The following is a 21,957-nucleotide window of genomic DNA, read 5'->3' on the forward strand; positions in this document are numbered from 1 at the left end:
TTAGGGCTCAAGAGGAGAGCCGTTTAGGAGGGCTTACAGGCACTCAACAGATATACCATGACATTTTATTTTTCTCTTTGACATCTGGTGGGAGGGCATTCCACAGGGCAGGTGCCACTACCGAGAAGGCCCTCTGCCTGGTTTCCTACATCTCTGAGATGCAATCCACACCCACTGCCCCAATTTACCCAGAGACGAGAACCTACCTGGTTCTTCCCAGCATGCTCCATGATTTTCTCATACACAATCTCATTCATGATCTGGAAGCGCTTGATTGCTTTCTTCTCAGTGATTCCCACATAAGTCTGTTCCAGGGGCACTGGGCGGAAACTGCAAAAAGTGTCAGGCATCAAGTAAGTGACAAGCAGAAAGGTAAGATATACAGAAGGCAAGTACTTCCTCAGAAATCTAAAGTGAAGGAGCAAAAGCATATTTATCTACCCTACAAAATACACTGCACATCCCCTTCTTGTTTGACATTTAAAAAACAACTCCATAGCCACAGACAGGTCATTTACATACAGAGCAAATATATATAGGCAAACATAGTGCACACAGAACTTTGTGCAGAAACCCTTGGTTTATTGTGGCAGGGACTGTAGTGATACATCGCCCAGGACCAGTATGAGGGCCAGAGCATGATGGCGGCTTCACCCCACAGTATCTCGCAAGTGAAACCACTGCAGCTCCCGAGTCCCACTTCTTTAAACTGTTCTGCTGAGGGGCACATGGCTGCACACACCTCAGCAAAGCTGTTTAAATAAGCCCTGCCCCACCAGCTCACGCCCATCCTGCCCCCCGTGCGAAGCCAGCATTTGAGGGGTGCCTTAGCACCTTCACCGCAGCTAGCTGCTGCTGTGCACTGGGGGCTGAGGCTCTTCCAGGCTGAATATGATAATAGGTTGTACAACTTAGAGAAATATATTAAAACAAGAGGGAGGAGAGTTTAAATTAAACAAATTAAGGTTTTATCAGAAAGTTAACAACATGGATACAATATAATCATTTAAATGAAATATTTAAGAAAAACAGAATACAAGGGTTTGGGAAAGAAATATAACAACTAGAGAGAGATCTGTTGGAATGCAATGTTAAAGTGCTGTCTAAAATGTGTAAGGTATTATTGGAATGGGAGACAAAGGATGAGCAAGTAAAATCTTCAATGATTCATTGGGAGATAAATACTGGTTATAATATAGATATGGAAACAAGGGAACGATTGGAGAACATGGATATAAAATTTACAGCATGCTATGGTTTAAGAGAAAACTACATGAAAATGTTATACAGATGGTATCGAACACCCGAGTAAATTGGCAAAAATGTATAAATCAAAATTGATTAAGTGTTGGAAATGCAAAGAGAAAAAAAGGTATTTTTTATCATATGCGGTGGTCCTATAGAAAGGTTAAAGCTTAATGGGAAATGATATATAATGAATTGAAAAAGATGTTTAAAATAACATTTGTAAAAAAAAAACCCAAGGCTTTCCTTTTGGGAATTATAGAGGTAGAACTACCTAAACAGTATAGAAATGTATTCATGTCTGCGACTACAGCGGCAAGAACGTTATTTGCCCAAATATGGAAAGAAGTCGTCCTGATGAAAGAAGAATGGATACAAAAACTTATGGACTATGCAGAAATAGTGAAATTTAGTGGAAAAATAAGAAATCAAGATAACAAACTTTTTATAAAAGAATGGAAATGGTTTATTTAATATTTACAAACAAACTGTAAACAGATAAGGACATTGGAAGGATTATTGCAATAACCTGCAGTTTCATAAGAGTATATATTTAAAGTAGATGAATAAAAGAGTAAGTTAAGTTAATTTAGAATACACAGGAAATAATAAAAATAAATTTAAGGAACCGCAGAGAGAGGAGGAATGAAGTCGAGTTTTGAAATGTGAGAATGATTGTAAAACTATTGAAATGCATATAACTGAAAGTCATAAAAAATAAAAAAGAAGACTCTCCACAGCACACACACCATACCTGTTGTCAAAGTAGAACAAGCCTTTGGTAGGCTCCACCCTCAAGAATGTAGCCACATCCTCGTAGTTTGGGAGGGTGGCACTCAGCCCAATAAGCCGCACATCTTCTTGAGTCATCTCAATGTTGCGAATGGCTCTGGCCACCAAGGCTTCCAGAACAGGGCCCCGGTCGTCATGCAGGAGGTGGATCTCATCCTGTAGAATGCAGGAAGCATTACCCTCCTTGCTCAGGGAGGTGCCACACCATTTACACATCCCCTATAGAGCCCAGAAACCATTACATTTGGCTGGTTGCAATTCTGAATGTCTCAAATGTTCTCCCACCCAGAAAATATCCCCAGCATGCCATGTGTAGCAGAAACACAGACCCTCATCACAACTCAAGAGAAGCTTCCAAGGCAACTCACCAAAATAATGAGGCGCACCAGCTGGGTATAGGTACGCTCCCCTCCTTTGCGGGTGATGATGTCCCACTTCTCTGGAGTGCAGACAATTATCTGAGTGGCGTTTATTTCTTCCTTGCACAACTGGTGGTCCCCAGTCAGCTCAGCCACAGTGATGCCATAAGTGGCCAAGCGCTAGAAGCAAAATTGGAACACAGCTATAAATAACAGATGTGCAGTCATAGTGTGCTTTCAAGTATTCCACACACATTACTGTTTAAACCCTAACAGCAATTCAGTACTACCTCTAAATTACAACAGTATGTGGTTGAGAGTGTGGGGCACACCTGAAAACAGTCTTCCACAATACAAATTGTTTAAAACAAGGAATAACAAGTTATTTGGACTGATCGGGGTGATCTGGAAGGGAACTGAGTTATTGCAACCCACCTAGAGGAGCCGAGGGATATTACAAGTTGTTGACATGGAATTTGAATAGAACTTTCTATCTCCTGGGAAACTGCAGAAATGGAACACTATTTTGACTACAGAGGCTGACATACTAAAGAAGACAATAGACTTATCTATTGAAAAATGGAAGGGACTTGGCATTATGTTTCGTTTCTGAATAACAGAGCCTCTGCAGCTGAATTTGAAGCTTTTGGAATTAGAACATTTGTGCAGGAAAACAGGAAAGAAAAAAAAAAAAAAGGAGAGAGACCAACAAGAACAACAAGAATAACAAGAATAACAAGAATTGGATAAAGTTGGAAGAGGGAACATTTGGGACATCCAGATTTGAAAGGTTTAAAGAAATAAAATTGGAGTTTTTACTCCTAATGTATAAAAATCTGGATGGAAAAAATGGGCCTTTTTGAGACGAACTCCTTCCAAGATTGGACATTCGAAATTAAAGATGACTGGTAAAGGACTATGGCTTAAATAATTCTGGGAGCTCCAGGAAGACATCAGATGTTGTTAAATATTGGGAACGCAACCGGGAAAAGGGGGAGGGAAATTTGGAATCCAAAGGGTGTTAAACTACATTTTATTTCACTATATTTTAATTTGTAATGTATGTTAAGGGGGGAACGTGTGGAAGGGAACAGGTCGATTTTAGGAGATGGGAAAATATTTTTAAATTGGGTCAATGACAATAAGTTCAAAATTTGGGATAAGAAATTGCTGAATTTATAAGTAAGAATTGGAATACAAGAGGGGGAGGGGAGGGGAAGTCCTGGAAAGATGTTATGGAAAACAAGATTTTAAATTTGGATGTTTTGTTTTTTTTATTTTGTTGTAATTGGAAACTTTTAATAAATATTATTTTTTTAAAAAAAAGAAAACAGTCTTCCACAACCTAGAGCCTTCCAGGTGCTTTGGACTACAACTCCCAGCAACTCTAGGCAGCATGAACAACAAGGCTGCCTTAAACTGATTAATAGGCCCAAAGCAAAGATCCAAAGAGCCCCCAATTCAGACTCTTAGACGCTATTCTCATTAGGTATCGACTCTTCCCCCTAGCATCCATAAGAGAGAGAGAGAGGGGCGAGACAAACAAAGCTCTTTCCATTGGCTGCCTGGACACTACTGCCAATAGGCCCAGCCCTTTTGAACATATGCTTTTAAAAAAGCTGGAATGGCCGCAAACAAAGTAACCTTGCGTGTTTTCCTCTTCCCTCCACTACTTTTTCCTATTGTGCTGCATCTATTACATTGCAAGTTGTTTTGGCAAACACTTTTCTGTTTAATTCCTTGTACAGTGCTTGTTTTTACTGATCCTTTTCATTTTAATCTTTCTATTTTTAAAATACTTTGGTGGCTTTTATTTTATAGGTTGCCTTGATCCTTTTATTGTTGGGCTGCCATATAAATTTAAATGATAGCAACACCTAATAAGCACAAGTGGAAAAGCTCCTCAGAACACTGGACACCACCTCTCCTCCAAGTTCAGGTTCTCCTCCATCCACTCCCACCTGGTGAAGGTCTTATACAAGCCAATTGCTGTTTCCTCTTACCTTCCCAAAGCTGCCCACCATTTCCTGGACTAAAGACCTCATTGGTGCGATGTAGATGATTTTGAAGTCATCCACGTTGATTGTTCCATCAAGGTTGATGTGTTTCCCAATCTCACGCAGCATACACATCAAAGCCACATTTGTCTTCCCAGCACCCTGGAATGAAGAGAGTGTCAAAGAAAACCTTCACTCTCCCATCCCTCCCCTCAAACAGGAGACCAGAAAGACATTTCCCCTAGTAAAAATCAAGGAACAGCGCAGAGGCTCAGAAAGATCCATCATATTTGACATCATAAAACAGAACACTCACTGTGGGTGCACAGAGTAGCAAATTTGTATCTGTCTCAAGGGCAGCACGGTACAGTTTGCTCTGAATCCGGTTCAGTGTTTTGAATCCCTCAAATCCAGCCTGTGCATATTTGGGGAGCTTGTCCACAGGAAGTAGTTGCTGAGAATAAGAAAAGAAATAATGGTTTTGTCCAGCAAGTCAGTAACGAACTCATGAGACAGAATCCTTATAGGCAGAACAGAAGCAGTTCAAATCCACAATTCACTCTGAGGTCACTTTAGAGGAAAGAGCCTGTGCTGCCCATTGGCCCATAAAAGCAGTGAAGCAATTAAGCAGACTAAAGTTGTAAAGAGGATGACAAATCTTAGATGGGCAGCAAATACCAAAGCAGTTCTTCCAAGATGTCCCTGGTGACTGGAAGGACATAGAGCCTTGCCCAAATTCCTAACACATCACCTGCTCAACAAAGACCTCAGCAGCAGTTAGCTGCTACAATGTCTCCTTCATCATTTTATTATTTCTACCATGCTCATCTGGCTGGGTTTCTCCAGCCACTCTGGGCGGACTACAGCATATATAAAAACAAAATAAAAACAAAGCATTAAAAATCTCCTTCAGGTGTCGTCTAAAAGTTGTGCAATTTTTTATCTCCTTGACATCTGAAGGGCGGGCGTTCCACAGGGAGGATGCCTGGTTCTCTGTAACTCCACTTCTCCCAGTGAGGGAACCAGCAGAAGACCCTCTTGATGGATTTCTCAGGTTTCCAAGGTTTTCTTTTTTGAGAGCAAAGCTCCAGTCACACGGCTCTCTCAATGGTGCCACCTAACCTCCCTAACTGGGTCACCTCAACAGTTTAGACTGCTGTTAAAGACTTTATTTGTCCAGGATTTTTAAACTGGAGCTGCTATTGCTTGGTTCTGTTTACAGTCTCAGGCTATTGTCTAGTCTGGTATCTCAATTTCTGCTTTTTTCTCTATGGTCTCTCTAATGAGCAACAGAAAAAAACGCAGAGGCTGAGTTCATACAAGGACCCCCTGTGCAAGCACCAGGACACTAGACAATACAGTGGTACCTCGGGTTAAGTACTTAATTCATTCTGGAGGTCTGTTCTTAACCTGAAACTGTTCTTAACCTGAAGCACCACTTTAGCCAATAGGGCCTCCTGCTGCTGCCGCGCTGCCAGAGCTCAATTTCTGTTCTTATCCTGAAGCAAAGTTCTTAACCTGAAGCACTATTTCTGGGTTAGCGGAGTCTGTAACCTGAAGCGTATGTAACCCGAGGTACCGCTGTAGATCAGTAGTTAGCATATACATACAACCTGCTACCAGCCTGAGAGACCAAGAAACAGTAGGATGTGCAAAGGCTTCATGATTGCTGAAGGCATCCAGCAAGGTTGCTAATTTGTGAATGAGTGTGTTTGGTACAGTCAAGACCACGAGCCCCCTGCCACAAGTGCTGTCTATATAGAGGGGAAATAAAAAACACATCATCAACCTCTTCTGAACCAAAGGGCTTTGGCTTCAGTGCAGGAACATGAACTTCCTCGTAGCCTTTGCGTTGTCTGCGGAAAGAGCCATCCGGCAGCTGGCATCGCTTGTTGGCCATGAAGTGACTGCCTTGGGCAAACACAAGGTCCTCCAAGTCTAAAACCTGCCGAGGGGCCAATGCCTGAAATGGGCAAAATGGAAATGTCCATCAAAAATAGTTCATTAAATTAAGATGTGATAGCACAGAAACCCGTAAAAACCCAACCCCACCAATCTTTCATTCATAAACAAGCAGGGAAGTTAAGATGAGGAATGATTTTCCCCCAGTTTGTGCAGCACCTCACATGTAGCTCAGACCCCCCCCCCCACCTAAGAATATTTGATGAAGCAAGAGTACCTCTCCTCCTTGATCCAGATCCATGGTTTCCATGTCAGTGTCCATGCGGGACTGGCGGACACGTTCCCTGCGAGAGCGTTCTTCCTGAAATGGGAGGACACAAACTCCACGTTAGGGTGAGTTTTTGTGCCAAGGATCCATACCAGGCTGCTCAACAACGGTGAGCTCCTATATACACTCAGCACTTTCTCCTCTCCTGACATCTTGTAGTAAATTGTGTGGCTGATTTGAACTTTGCCCTACTAAAGCTAGTAACTCTAATCCTTCTTCCTTTCCACTGCCCATTGTGTGTATGTCATTCCCTATAAGGCACAATAATAAATATTGTAAATATTGTAAATAAATAACATAAAACCCACTGAACCAAAGTTAACATATATAGTAGGATTGTTACAGACTCACAATATAGAGTAGTCGTTCCCCAATATTTTCAGACCACTGCCCCCATGGTTCCATAAACTCTTCCCCTGTGCCCCCTACCCTAAACTATAAAAAAAGCTTTCAGAATAGCAGTTTCCATGACCCACTAAGGAAGATAATAACACAATGAAATTCAAACCAGCAACAATTAATCACATATGTTCAAAATCCCATTAAAACTATTTAGTTTAATTGATTCAATAAAACTGATGAACTTGTTCCACTGCAAGCTTTTCAAAGCCTGATAGTAATTTACCCCTCCAGTGCAACAATACCCGCCCCACGCCCCCGCTGTCCCCTTGCTTCTTAGTGCCCCTCTAGGTAATCCCCCCCCCCAGGGAGGAGTAATGCCCACTTTGAGAACCACTGATATAGAGAGAAAGTGAAGAGGAAGAGAAGCCTGTTTACACATATTTTTAAGCGCTTAAAATCTTCAGCTTCAGCAACACTATTCTGAAACAGTGTGACACAGCACGAGTATCTGATATGCACACTGAGTGCACGGGAAGGGAGGCTGCAGTTGAAACTGCTGCTTGGTCTTATAGTGTACCAAGGGCCTGAGCAAGTCAATCAGCCAAGATTCACTCTCTCTCATAGTCTGACCTGCCTCACAGAGCAATCATTGGAGTGAAATGGAACAAGGATGTATTGCAACCCACACTGATGCCTTCAGGGCAAATATATAAGCAAGACACCACAATTAAATCAGTTTTACTCCAGATTCCTTCCCACCTCCATCCCCAATCCTTACCCGGATCAGATCTTCCTTCTCCGTCTCATGCAGCTGATACAGGAACTTTGACAACTCAGGGTCAGATTCCATCTTCCCCATAATCCTCTCCTTCTCAGCTTCACTCTGAGCACTAGCCAAGAGGGTACAGTACAAGACTGGGGGAGAAAACAAATAATTGTAGTATCTTATTCTACTCCTGCGAACTCCAGACAAAACACACAACTGAATTAAGGGCAAACAAAGGAAACGAGTGGTGACCAACTGTACTTTTTGTCTGTGCTTCCCAGAGGCAAATGATCTGGTGCAGAATTTGTATTCCTAGGGATCTGTATTATCTTTCTTCTAATAGGTATTTTGTGCTCAGTTTAATTTTTAAATGTCAGCTACCTGTAGAAGTACAAAATAGGGCAGCATCTTTTAATTCTGCACTGCTGTCTCTTCTCTCCCATGTTTTTTATTAATAGTCCTCAACTCACACAACTAACCACATTTTAACACTATCTATGCCCTGAAACAGTCCTGATCTGGATTGGTGGACACACAGCTGCTATTTAATACACAAAAAAGCAACCACACAATAATGAAACAATGTACAGTTGTACCTTGGATCCAGAACGCCTTGCAAGTTAAACATTTTGGCTCCCGGACGCCACAAACCTGGGAGTGTTCCGGTTTGCGAATGTTCTTTGGAACCTGAACGTCCAATGGGGTTTCCACGGGTTCCAATTGGAAATCGTGTCTTGGCTTCCAAATGTTTTGGAAGTCGAATGGACTTCCGGAATGGATTCCATTCAACTTCCAACGTACCATTGTACTTCATATCATTCCAAGTTAGGCCATTCTTATCTAAATATCTTAGTGCAAATGTGATAAGACACCACCTCTCTCTCTCAAGTCTTTTGTCATGTGCAGAGGGCTGGTAGGGGGTGTTATTTCACTTGCACTGCTTTTTATAGAAGGTAAGAAACTGCTAGGTAAGAAATATCTCCATACAGCTCCAAGTTCTCTGTGCACGCCAAGATTTCAGACAACCCAATATTTTGAGATCTCTACATAATAACAATATAGCAAGCACTCACTCATCATTCTGTGTTGCCTCAACACTTTGATGAAGTCAAATGTATTAAAACCCAGAAGCAAGACAAGCTGGTTTTCACATTCTCTGTCATCGCTGGCAGTCTGGGGAGACATGAAAGGGGAGCAGTGGAAATAGGTCATGTGACAAAGGAAATTGCTCAATTGCTTCTCTTTTCCCCTAAGAAAGGCGTCATGCATCTCCCACCAGTTATTCAAATCTCCAGGAATGGCTGACAGGAATATGCCGGGAAAATAGAAAAGTCCAGTTTACACTTGAAATGGCCCATCTCCCTTTACACCAGGGGAGGTTTGTCCCCTTCCTAAGCCTCTGGCAAAAGTATTCCCTGCTCACCTATGAAACATGACATTGGCTGTCATTGATCAGATGGAGGTATGTACCACTCACTCCAATGTGGGGTGAGAGAAACATCAAAAGCTGACCTGTTCTATGCAGCTTTGTCCCCTCCCTCTATCAAGTAGTCCACAAATGTGTTGTCCACAACGCAGTGGCAGCTGACCATTCCCACTGCTTACTCATAAGTAGACTAGAAATACTGTGTTTTTAGTGAATAGGTTAGAAGCAACCAGGTTTTGAGCCCCAAGCTCTCTTGTTTTCAGAATTCTCTTTCACCATCTATGTGCCTTACTTACAATTTTTAAAACAAAAAAATTCCTTCCATTCAGTGTCTGAAGAAGTGTGCATGCACACGAAAGCTCATACCAAGAACTAACTTAGTTGGTCTTTAAGGTGCTACTGGAAGGAATTTTTTTGTTTTGACTATGGCAGACCAACACGGCTACCTATCTGTAATTCCAATTTTTAAGTTTCATAATTTGATGAGTGGGAACTGTGTGCATTTGCTAGTCTTGGAATTCTGAAATCCCCACATGTTTAGGCCGTTTGACACTACTGGATGTCTAAGATATGGGTTGTTAAAGACCAGCACACTGCTTTTACTTGGGGAAGACTGGGAGAATGGACTACCTTCCTGTGTAAACTACAAGGGGTCCGAGAGAGAAACAAGCATGCTGCTTTGATCTCAAGGGTAGGCTACACAGCTGGAAGCCAGCCCTATATTACCCAACAAGTCATCAGAACTTTGGCCTGAGAGGGTGGCAGGGAGTACTGTCTTGAAGTCCCTTTAAAAGAAATTGCTGAGGAGCATCCCAGGTCAATCTCTGCTAAGAATGTACGGTCTGACAAATTCCTCCATTGCCTCGCTGACAATTTCATTTTCCAGAAGGTGGAAGAACCAACAAGGGGATCATCTATCTTGGACCTGGTTCCCACCAATAGGGAGAAACTGATCAATGAAATGGAAGTACTCGGAAACTGGGAAGGAAATGATCATGTTCTCCTGGGTTTCAGGATACAGAGGCAGGGGGAAACTGAGTGTAGTCAGAGAGACACTCTGGACTTTAAAAATGTCAATTTCAAAAAGCTCAAGGAGCTAGTTATGGTCAAAAATACTCAAAGAGAAGGGAGTCCAAGAAGGAGGGGAGTTTCTAAAAAGAGAAATATTGAAGGCCCAAATGCAGACAATACCAACAAGAAATAGTATGTATAAACTTACAGATGACCTGAGAGTTAAGAAGGGCATGTATAAGAAATGGAAGAAAGAGGAAATCACAAAGGAGGAGTATACTCGAGTAGCCAACAGTTGCAGGGGAAAAGTCAGGCTGGCTAAAGCTCAGTATGAGTTCAGGCCTGCAATATAGGTTAATAATAATTTTTTAAAGGGTTTCTTTGGCTATGTCCAAAGTAAGAGGTAGAACAAACAAGTGGTAGGTCCTTTGCATGAAGAAGACGAAGAAATGCCATTGGGTGACAGAGAGAAAGTGGAATTATTCAGCACCTACTTTGCCTCTGTTTTCACCCAAAAGGAAACCATGCCCAGCTTAGTGATAACAGAATAAAAGATGTAAGGAGGGAGCTGCAGCCCATGATAGGAAAAGAGATAGTAAGGGAACACATAGCTACTTTAAATGAATTCAGATCTCCAGGGCCTGATGAGCTGTATCCTAGGGTACTAAAGGAGCATGCAAATGTAATTTCAGAAACTTTGTCCATGATCTTGGAGAATTCTTGGAGCACAGGTGAGGTCCCTAGACTTGAGGCGGGCAAACGTTGTCCCCATGTTCAAAAAGGGGGGAAAGGAAGACCCAGGAAACTACCAACCTGTGAGCTTGATATTGATACTAGGGAAGGTCTTAGAATATATACCACACTTTTGCAATCCTCCCCCGAAAAAGGTCAACAACTCTGGGCAATCCTCCCCCAAAAAAGCTTCCTGCATTTTCTTAAATCCCGAAAAATAAGGGGCGTCTTATACACTGAAAAATACGGTAATTCAACAGTCGGTCTGTGAGCACTTAGAAAAGGATGCTGTGATTACTAAGACCCAGCCTGGGTTTCTCAAAAATAAGTCATGCCAGACCAATCTGATTTCTTTTTTTGATGGAATTACAAACTTAATGAATCAGGGAAATGCTGTGGATAGTGTATCTTGATTTCAGTAAAGCTTCTGACAAAGCCCCCCGTGATATTACAGGGAAGTAATAGTGCCACTCTACTGGAAGTTTTTAAGCAGAGTTTGGATATCCATCTCTCATGGAGGCTTTAGCTGGGATTCCTGCGTTGCAGGGGGCTGGACTAGATGACCCATGACTCTTGGGTCCCTTCCAACTCTAAGATTCTATTATTCCTCTCCCACCTCAGGAGAGAAAGTACCCAGAAGACCATGACTTGAGGTCTCAAGAGGAAGACAGGCACAGGTTCTGGCACTGGCCTTCCAGATCCCAACCATTCAGGGCAGATTTTAGAAATGATGGAGAAAAAGCAAAACCTAAAAGGAGCTGCCAAGAGAACCGAAGTAAAAGTAGAAAAATAAGAACAAATAAAGCAGGAACCTGAAAGCAGAAATCTAAAATGCAGCTCTATATAGACAAGGCAGAGACCCACGTTTCAGGCAAAGATCCCTGCCTCTTCTAAGCCAGAGTGTATGAGTGTGTTAACCCATTATTGACACCTGCACAATTCCAGGAATCAAGGCAATTCAAAAGCCAGAGCACCTGGGAAACTACACACAGTAGGTCCAGGTCTTCCTCCCTTCTTAGAGAAGCCACACATGCAATATATTGTTGTTTTTCACATCAAGGTACAAATATACAATAACAGCTAGCACCAGTCCAGGAAAGAAGCAAGCAACCAGAAAGAAACAGAAGAAAACAGAGCACCTTTAAGATTTCCAGCACTTCATCAGCTTTTTTCTGGGATACGATGGCATCATCATAGAAACGGCTCAGTTGCCGCTGCAGCCAGAAAGCGTCAATGTCTCGGGGGTGCAGGTCTTTCTTTTTGGAGCTCATCAGTTCACCTGAGGCCACAAGCTAAGAGAAACAGAATTATCTGCACAACTTACTCGGCACACAGACATGAAAACTTACAGCACACAAGGCTTAAAAAGAACTTGGTGAGGAAGGCCACATGTGTAGTGTTTTCCTCCACAGTACGGCATATTCCCCTAAGGAGTTAGGATGTTCTCCTAATCCACATAGTATCAGAGATTCTTAAGTTATTCTGGACATATGCACACAGGCTATTGACACGTCACCACCCTAATAAATGGCAAAAGCCTTTGAATTTTTCCCTGCATGACTCACATTGGCTGAAAGGGTGCAGCGAACCACTGCCTCATCTCCTTCCATGTCATCGTCAGAAGCCTCATCCCGTACTTCACCGTAAACATCCTCATCACCCTCCTGTGGGTGCAAGATAGTTCATATTCAGTGTCCTTTCCAAGGACATACCACAACACTTTCAACCACATAACATCTGTTAGGAGAACCAAAGACCACCACTGCTGAACATCTACCAGAAGTGATGTTACATTAAAGCAAAGGCAGGCAGGCAGTTGAGGCCTAGAAGAAAACCTCTACTTGGAACTAGATACAGTGCTACCTTGGTTTACGAACTTAATCCGTTCTGGAAGTCCACTCTTAAACCAAAGCGCTCTTAAATCAAGGCATGCTTTCCCATAGCAGCGGGGGACTCAATTTACAAATGGAACCCACTCAACAGGAAGCGGAACGTGTTCTGCTTCCAAGGCAAAGTTCACAAACCAAAACACCTACTTCTGGGTTTGCAGCATTCTTAATCCAAGTTGTTCATAAACAAAGCTGTTCTTAAACCAAGGTACCACTGTATTGTTCGCTGATCAAACTTTTTTTTGTTATTTATATTTTATTATATTTATATTTATATTATTTTTTAAAAAGATACAGAGAAAAGGAAGAAAAGAACAAAGATAAATATAAAAAGGAATATATATATATATATATATATGCGCAAAAATGCAGTATACAATATTCCCATACATTCTTCTATAAATTGCTACAGTCGTACCTTGGATCCCGAACACCCTGGACCTTTTCGCTCCTGAACGCCGCAAACCCGGAAGTGATTGTTCTGGTTTGCAAGCATTCTTTTGGAAACCGAACATCCAGCGGGGATTCCACGGCTTTTGATTGGCTGCAGGAGCTTCCTGCAGCCAATCAGAAGCCACAATTTGGTTTTCGAATGTTTTGGAAGTCAACAGACTCCCAGAATGGATTCCACTCGACTTCCAAGGTATAGTGTTATTATCCTAATTCTTATGTAAATGTTAATAGCCTACTACCAGGGTTCAAATTCTCACTCAACCAGACATTCACTCTCACCCTAACCTACCTCACAGGGTTGTTGGAAGGATAAAACAGAGAGGAGTGGAGAGAAATACAAACTGGTTTGAACTCCTTGGAGGAAGGAAATACCATGTAATCAAGTCAATCGGTACAAAATAATAAACAGTAGTATTGCAGCTACCAGTGTCACTTTAATGTTAAAAACATCAAATGTAGAGTTTTCTAACATGTTGGCAACACTTCACAAACACAGGGTTGTATTCAACTAAGTCCCTACTCAAAGCAGACCAACTGAAATTAATGAACCTAACCTAGTCATGTCCACTAACATCAATAGATCTGCTGAGCAGGACCAGCACTGACTGCCACCCATAAACTGGAAAGGAAGATAATCTTAGAAAAAGGACATGGGGAGACAGAGAATTGCTTGTGTGATTATTGGATGCCTACATTCAAACTCCCATCATCGTGAAGAAAATGGAATGCCCTTTCTCCTTGGGGGTGCATGCAGACAAAAGGGCCACCCTCTGCTTGTCTGGAATATGCATATCCATTGACACCAAATGAATCACTCACCTCTTCATCAGACTCAAACTGCACATTCACCCCATAGGTCTCGTCAATGTTGTCATCTACAGAGGAGGACAAGAAACAAGCAACATCAGGTGAGGAGAAGAGGTCACATGTACTCTATAGAAGAATCCTGAGCTTTATTTGAAAAGCAGTGTCCTCTGAAGGCAGGCAAGCAATGCCCGATGCTCATAAGCAACCTGTAATGCAGCTGTGCAGAATGTCACGACTGTGCTCTTCAAAAGCACTAGTCACAACTTTGCATGCTACCACTAACCAACATTTAAAGTGGTTTGTACTGGGACATAAGCAGCAGAATTCAGTGCATGGTGGACACCTCAATAGATGGAGGAGGCACCTGGGAGCCAACATATGAAGCTAGCCTACTATTAAACTCTGACTGAAATTGGCTCCTCAAAGGAGGAAATTACCCCCGCTGGGGTTACCCAAGAAGCTCTAACTGGAGTTGTTAAGGATTGAACATGTAATGCACATGCTCCATCAGTCAACTATGGTGTCTCCTCAACATGAGCTACCCTGCCCAACAGCCACCACATTCTGCCATGAGAACACATTAGCAGAGGCTTCCAAACATATTCACATCTCAGTGCTATTTGATGTCCAGGACTGGGAAACAATACTTAGCTCCAATCTCTCTACTACCTATAGCAACCATTCAGGAACAACTTTACAATTTCACTACTATAACTTCCAGGTGTGCTAAGAAATGATGAAGGCTCCTCCCTTCATCAACTGTCACCTGGCATCAGCCGCCACATCATGCTACAGCAGAGAAGAGAAGAGAAGGGATTCAGGGCCACTCCATCAGCATAGGTCATAGAATCATAGAACGGGGAGTTGGAAGAGAGCCTGAGGGTCATCGAGTTCTAGTCCAATTCCTGCAGTGCAGGAATCTCAAACTTTTAGCTCCTCTCCTTGAACCTTTCCATCCTAGCTACTCATGAGAAGAACTTCCAACTAAGAACTTGTACCTGAGTTTACTTATTTTTTCCTCCGTCCCAAACCACTTTCCTTTCATGTCATGTATTTTTAGACTGTAAGCCTGAGAGCTGGTGCAGTATTCTATGAAGTAATTTTTAAGTGGCTCTGAGAACCTTTATTATTCTGTACAGAATTCAGTATCCAACTGATAAACACAGAAAACGCTATAAGATCCTGAGGCTGCAGGCCCTACCCATGTTCTGGATCTCCTTGTCCCCGCCATAGTCTGTGATCTTCTTGCCCAAGTTCACCAGCACATGATAGCGGGTGTCATCCGTCTGTCCCAGCAGCAGATCAATTTCTTTCCGTCGCTCCTTGTCACGTAGTTTTTCATTCTTGAGGACCGCCAGGACTTCATCAGCAGCTCCACAGAGAATGTCTCGGGGCTGCAAGAAACAAGACTTGACTTACTCTAGCGCCCAACTCAGGTGATGAGTGCCAACAAGATTGGAGCCAAAAGGGGTAACTGACAAACAAGAGGTGCATCAACAAGCTTGGGAAAATGCCAAGTTTTGCAGAAATATAAAAAGTACTTTTAAAATTACACTTTCTGACAGGAAGAACTGTTTGACAGTGGAGCAGACTTCCATGAGAGGTTTTAAAGCAGAAGCTCAATGGTCATCTGACATGTATGACCTAGTTGATATTTCTGCATTGCAGGGGGTTGGACTAGATGACCCTAGGTATCCTTTCCAACTCGACAATTCTATGATGACCCTCTCCACCCAAAAAGTCAATGAGGATTAAGTATGCCCAGTTATAACAGAATGCTGACTATCAGTTGAAAGAAAAAAAGGGGATATGGAAGGATAAATGCCTTCCCTGAGCATCTCACAGAATAAATTACTTGGGGATGTGGGTGGTGCTGTGGTCACTGAGCCTCTTGGGCTTGCCGAACGGAAGGTCAGCAGTTCAAATCCATGCAACAGGGTGAACTCCTGTTGCTCTGTCCCAGCTTCTACCAACCTAGCAGTCTTAAAGCATACCAGTGCAAGTAGATAAATAGGTACCGCTACAGCAGGAAGGTAAATGGTGTTTCCATGCACTCTAGCACTCATCACAGTCCTCTGTGCACCAGAAGCGGTTTAGTCATGCTGGCCACATGACCCAGAAAGCTGTCTGTGGACAAGTGCCGTCTCCCTCGGCCTGAAAAGCGAGATGAGCGCCACACCCCATAGTCTGCTTTAACTGGACTTAACCGTCCAGGGGTCCTTTACCTTTTACCTTTACCTACACTACAATATTTCATTACAGGTCTGACATGTATTTCCGAGTACGTCTCCATATACCTGAGTTTACTTCAGGATAAGCACTGTCTTTTCTATGGTATGAAACAAAGGGAAGCAGGTGCAATATTTCAGATGGTGGACACATCATGCAGACACAAGACCAGAAAATCATTTAATAGAAATAAAATACATCTCTGAGAAATGTCCCCATTTGTTATTATTTATTTCTTGTATTCATTTGCATTTCTACCATCTCAGCTCCACCACGGAAGCAAGGAAATGATTCCTAATTGCTAAGCCACATATATTTAGTGTAAGCTTATTACATTATTTGCTAGGCTTGTGCAATTAAGTTAACTGAACACATAATGCCCAATACTGGTATAACTACAGAAAATTTAAAATGCTTCATATGCTTACATTATTACTCTCTTTGGTCCATACACAGAGCAGAACACATAGGGATATCAGGCATCTAGTTAATAAATGCCCCTAGAGGATTACTTTCTTCACTCACCTGATCTCCAAGAGCTGCCTGAATGAAGCTCAGCAAGACTTCATAGGTTTCTCGGGTCTCCTTGGTTTTGGGTTTGTAGATAATTCCCACCATCTCATCAATGCCCTCAGAAAGCAGAGTGTAACCTTTCATCTTGTTAATGTCATGTCTGTCCTCATCTCGTTTCCGCCTCCTAGAAAGATGGGAAGATCGGTGGCACACAATCAGGAAAGAGAACACCAGACCAATTCATAGCCAGAAGAGATAAGCACATGCACACACACAGAAAGCACATGCTTCTTTCCCGAAGGCAGCCATGTTGAGGGAAATTTTTAATGTTTGATGTTGTATTGTGTTTTAATTTGTTGGAAGCTGCTCAGAGTGGCTGGGGGAACCCAGTCAGATGAGCGGCATATAGGTTTTTATTATTATTATTATTATTATTATTATTATTATTATTACTGCTACTACTATCTTAGGGAATGTTATTTTTACTGATGTTGGAGTACTACCATGTTTTCAAGGGTGTAGCTCAGCAGTGAATCATATATTTTGCATGCAGAAGGCCCAGGTTTAATCTTCAGCTACAAGGATCATTGGCTAAGGGAGCTGGGCATGTTTAGCCTGGAGAAGAGGAGGTTAAGGGGTGATATGATAGCCATGTTCAAATATATAAAAGGATGTCACATAGAGGAGGGAGAAAGCTTGTTTTCTGCTGCTCCAGAGAAGCGGACACAGAGCAATGGATCCAAACTACAAGAAAGAAGATTCCACCTAAACATTAGGAAGAACTTCCTGACAGTAAGAGCTGTTCGACAGTGGAATTTGCTGCCAAGGAGTGTGGTGGAGTCTCCTTCTTTGGAGGTCTTTAAGCAGAGGCTTGACAACCATATGTCAGGAGTGCTCTGATAGTGTTTCCTGCTTGGCAGGGGGTTGGACTCGATGGCCCTTGTGGTCTCTTCCAACTCTATGATTCTATGATCAGGGAGTAGTTGATGGGAAAGATCGGAGTTGCTGTCAGTTAAAATAAAGGAGCAGGCTAGAAGTTCCCTGAACAACTTAAATGCCCCTATAGCAACGATGGAAATACAACAGGTAATAAACCAGCTCAAAATAGGTAAAGCACCAGGGCCAGATGGACTATCAGCAAAATATTCTAAGAAACTACAGGACTTCTTACTCCAACTACTGAAATTTTAGTAGCAGGAAATGTTCCAAATTCATGGACTAATGTTTATATTACACTTATTCCGAAACAAGACTCTAATGTCAGTTAAAAATTACAGGCCGATCTCTCTATTGAACAATTGACTATAAGCTATTTGCATCTATACTGGCGAAACAGACAAAATCGGTATTAAAGGACATAATACATCAAGATCAGGCCGGATTTCTCCTGGGCAGGCAGTTGAAGGATAATGTAAGGAACATAACTGATATTATAGAATACCCTGAAGTAAGAAATGATAAAAAGCAGCGCTGATGTTTACAGACACAGAAAAGGCCTTTGATAACATTTCATGGACTTTTATGACAGAACTTTTAGAAAAGATGAACTGTGGAGAGACATTCTTGAAAGCAATTGAAGTAATTTATTCTAACCAATATGCTATGCTGATAGTTCTTTTAATTTTAATTTTTTCTGTTAAGACATTATTTACTAAGGGGACAAGACAAGGCTGCCCCTTGTCACCGTTATTGTTTATAGTGGTTTTAGAGGTTCTAGCTAAAAGAATTAGATCTGATGGAGAGATAAAAGGGCTAACAGTGGGGCAGAGAACATATAAACTTAAGGCATTTGCCAACAATGTGGTGATATTGGTAGAGGAACTTTTGGTCAGTATACCAAGTGTTATAGATTAAATTTTTAAAGGTAATTGAGTGAAAGTCTAGAGTTAAGAAGAGCCTAGAAATCTGGGGAGGGATTAACTTATCACTTATAGGGAGGATATATGTGATAAAAATGAAGTATGGGACAAATACAAATATTTATTGGAATACAAAACACCATGGTGGCTCTCTCCACTTGAAGCAATACTGGTAAAAAAAGGAATATGAGAAAAGATCGTGCAACATATAAAGAATTATTAATAGAGGTAGATCCAAGATTTAAAATTAAGGAGGTTTGAAGATATAAGAGAATTAGAAACTGATTTGCTGCGATATCACCAACTTAATGAAGTGTTTGACAAAATGAAGGGTTGTTTAAATAAAACCTCCCAGTTTGAAAGGTAACTGTTAGAGAATAAACTAAGTTAATTTCTAAAATGTATAAACTTCTATTAAATTGGCAAGCTAAAGAACAGGTCAAATTGGTTATGGTCTACTGGGTGAAGCATTTTGGTTATAATATGGAATTAGCAGTGTGGGAGAATAAAAATTTACAGCTTTAAAAAATTACAGGATTAAAATTAAAATTACAGGATTAAAATTTACAGGATTAAAATTTACAGCTTGTTACACTTTGAAGGAGAACTATATGAAAATGATGTATTGTTGGTATTTAACTCCTAGTAAATTAGCTAAAATCTATAAATCAAAGTCTAAAACATTTTGGAAATGGAAAAAGAAAGAGGGTACTTTTTATCACATGTAGTGGTCATTTAAGATGATAAAAGACTTATGGGAAATGATATACAATTAATTGAAAAAAATATTGAAAATAACTTTTCCTAAGAAACCAGAAGCTCTTCTCTTAGGCATTATAGGTCCAGAGACCCCGAAGGACCAGATGAAACTATTTATGTACGCGACCACGGCTGTGCAGATTCTGTTAGCCCAGAAATGGAAAGATGGTACAACTCTGACCAAGGAAGAGTGGCAGATAAAACTGATTAACTATGTTGAGATGGCAAAACTTACAAGAAGAAATTAGAAACCAAGAAGAGGCGGACTTTAATAAAGAATGGGGAAAGTCTACAATGTATTTGAAAAACTACTGTAAACAATTGCACACATTGGTAGGACTGACAGAAAACTTGTAGTAAAAATTTAAAGAATGGAATAATAAAGGATTTGTAAGAATAGAGTTATAAAAAGAGATGCGGAGGGGGAAATCATTATATTAAGATCCACGATAGGGGGAGGGAAGTCAAAGGGGATTTTATGTTTATGTTTTATTTCGTTTGTTTATGTAAAATAGAAAATACAAAAATTAAATTATAAAAAACACAAATTAAAAAAAAGAAGTTCCCTGAACAACTGAGCACTTTGCTCAGCTGATTAGTGACAAAGGCCTGAATATGATAAGCAAAGACATTCAATTATTGGATCCAACTCTAGAATTCAGTGAGCTATTACACAACAGGCAAAAGAACATATTAAACAGTCTTCACTCACTTTGCTCGTCTCTCCTCCTGCATCTGGGGTTTGGTCCTCTGGGCCTTGTCACCCATTCGAGTTCCTTCCAGCTTCCCCACCAACGACAGGACCTCTCCCGTAGGTTCATCACGCCGGGTCCTGTCAATCAGGGAGCGATCAGCTTGAAGTACAAGATTAGAGTTCTGAAAGAATCAAGAAGACAATGGGAGGGGGAGAGAAAATCTCAAGTTTAAGAAGAAGAAAATGAAACATATTGTCAAATATTCTGCTATTAGAAGAGCCTCCTTTGCCATACCCCTCCCACAATTATTGGCTTCAAGAATAAAAGTAATAGACGGCTTCAGCTCTAGGGTTTCACATCATTGTCAGCAGCAGTTTGCAAAACAGCACCTGCTGTAGTGGTTAAGAGCTTGCATTAAAATCCCAAGATCTGTGAGTCAAATTTCAGCTCACTCAAATTCACTAGGTGGCATCAGGAAGACACCTATTCTCCACAATAGGAAGGGGATAGAAAAACTGGTCTGAGAGATTTGTATATGATTTGCTTTGAACAGTAAAAATGTTACGTAATTCCTGCTATTGTTATTAAAATGGGCAACTGTGTGGAGGGGAGGAACCTATGGCTCTCTGGAACATGTTGGAATAAAACTGCCATCAGCCCAAACCAGCATGACCAATGGTCAGGAATGATGGGTGTTGTAATCCATCATCACCCGGCAGCGTCCAAAACTCCCATAGAACTAGGCATGTTTTGTGACAGGGAATTTCATTAGTGCAAGCAGTTTATGAACTCTTGGTGCAGTATACTGCGCCTAAGATTTCAGATTTAAATTGCCACTGCCAGCACTGAGGGTGTGGGAGGAGAAATTCCTCCTGCTCAACTTCCAAGAGATCAATGCAGCAGCATCATGCAAGCTGATAGGTGCCACCTCTCAGCTGGCCTTACAGATTGGGCTGCTTCCTGCCTGCCCTGCCTGCAAGGAAAGGGAGTCAGGGGGTCACAAAGAGCTTCTTCATTCTCACCGCAAAAAACAGCAACTTTTTCCCAGTAATATTATAAACAATTAACAATACTAACAATCAACAGTATTTTTATAATTAAAGCGTTAGGACTGGGATGTGGAAAATATGAAAACAATGAGAAGAGGCAGGATTGGAGATTTGGAGATATGCTTCAGAGGTCCAGACTATGATGTGGATATATTGATTGGCTATTTTTATTGGGACATCATTAAAAATGATTTCTTTAAAAAACAGTATTTTTATAATTTATTATGAAACATTAAAGCACCTAAAAAGTACTATACTAGGGGGAGCCAAAGCCTTCTGTAGGGGGAAACAACGCTTTTTTGGGGTGAGGGACGCTTCTCCGCCCAACTGCTGGCATGGCATGCGTTACAACGTCTCCTCCGACACGCAGCGGAACTCAGTCCCGGTGAGTTCCGGTTGAAAATTTAAGCCCCGTTTGTAGCCATATTTGTAGCCCTATTCAGAACAGGCCCACTGCACTCCAGTCAAGTTTCAGAGGATGTGGTCTGACTAGAGCAAACGGTGAGCACTGCCCACTAACAACAAGCCTGGTTTACAGCCCCGCTAACCCCCCCGCGCGCGCCACTCACCGCCTTGTACTCGTACTGCAGGCTCCGAGCGGTGACGTCCGCCATGGCGGCTGCCCCGCAGCCCCGCTACCGCCCCGCTTCTGCCCCGCTCGGCCTCGGCGGTGCCTTCTCCCGCTCCTCGAACGCTGCGAAACGATCCCCACACGCAGCGGGCTGCCGCGACACTTCCGCTTCCGAGTGAACACTTCCGCTTCCGGGTGAACACTTCCTCTTTCAAACTGGCTCGGAGGGATAG

The 21,957-nt window shown here is 41.8% G+C and overlaps 1 protein-coding gene across 1 annotated transcript in view; it reads right to left on the reverse strand.

The window, feature by feature from the left end:
* The window catches only part of SNRNP200 (small nuclear ribonucleoprotein U5 subunit 200), a 46,099-nt gene extending 24,159 nt beyond the window's left edge, over window positions 1-21,940 (reverse strand). The window contains exons 1-16 of the mRNA XM_083753109.1: window positions 21,723-21,940; window positions 20,122-20,285; window positions 16,804-16,975; window positions 15,251-15,443; window positions 14,062-14,117; window positions 12,466-12,564; window positions 12,040-12,192; window positions 8,805-8,904; window positions 7,744-7,880; window positions 6,573-6,656; window positions 6,183-6,356; window positions 4,710-4,847; window positions 4,400-4,555; window positions 2,406-2,576; window positions 2,000-2,193; window positions 207-330 (exon numbers count right to left, since the gene is read on the reverse strand). Coding sequence (XP_083609235.1) covers window positions 207-330; window positions 2,000-2,193; window positions 2,406-2,576; window positions 4,400-4,555; window positions 4,710-4,847; window positions 6,183-6,356; window positions 6,573-6,656; window positions 7,744-7,880; window positions 8,805-8,904; window positions 12,040-12,192; window positions 12,466-12,564; window positions 14,062-14,117; window positions 15,251-15,443; window positions 16,804-16,975; window positions 20,122-20,285; window positions 21,723-21,767 — 2,160 coding nt within the window. The 5' untranslated portion in view covers window positions 21,768-21,940. The remainder of the gene's footprint in view (window positions 1-206; window positions 331-1,999; window positions 2,194-2,405; window positions 2,577-4,399; window positions 4,556-4,709; window positions 4,848-6,182; window positions 6,357-6,572; window positions 6,657-7,743; window positions 7,881-8,804; window positions 8,905-12,039; window positions 12,193-12,465; window positions 12,565-14,061; window positions 14,118-15,250; window positions 15,444-16,803; window positions 16,976-20,121; window positions 20,286-21,722) is intronic.
* Window positions 21,941-21,957: the final 17 nt, after the last annotated feature.

Source organism: Podarcis gaigeae (genome assembly GCF_964106915.1).
Source record: "Podarcis gaigeae genome assembly, chromosome: 8".
Lineage (NCBI taxonomy): Eukaryota > Metazoa > Chordata > Lepidosauria > Squamata > Lacertidae > Podarcis > Podarcis gaigeae.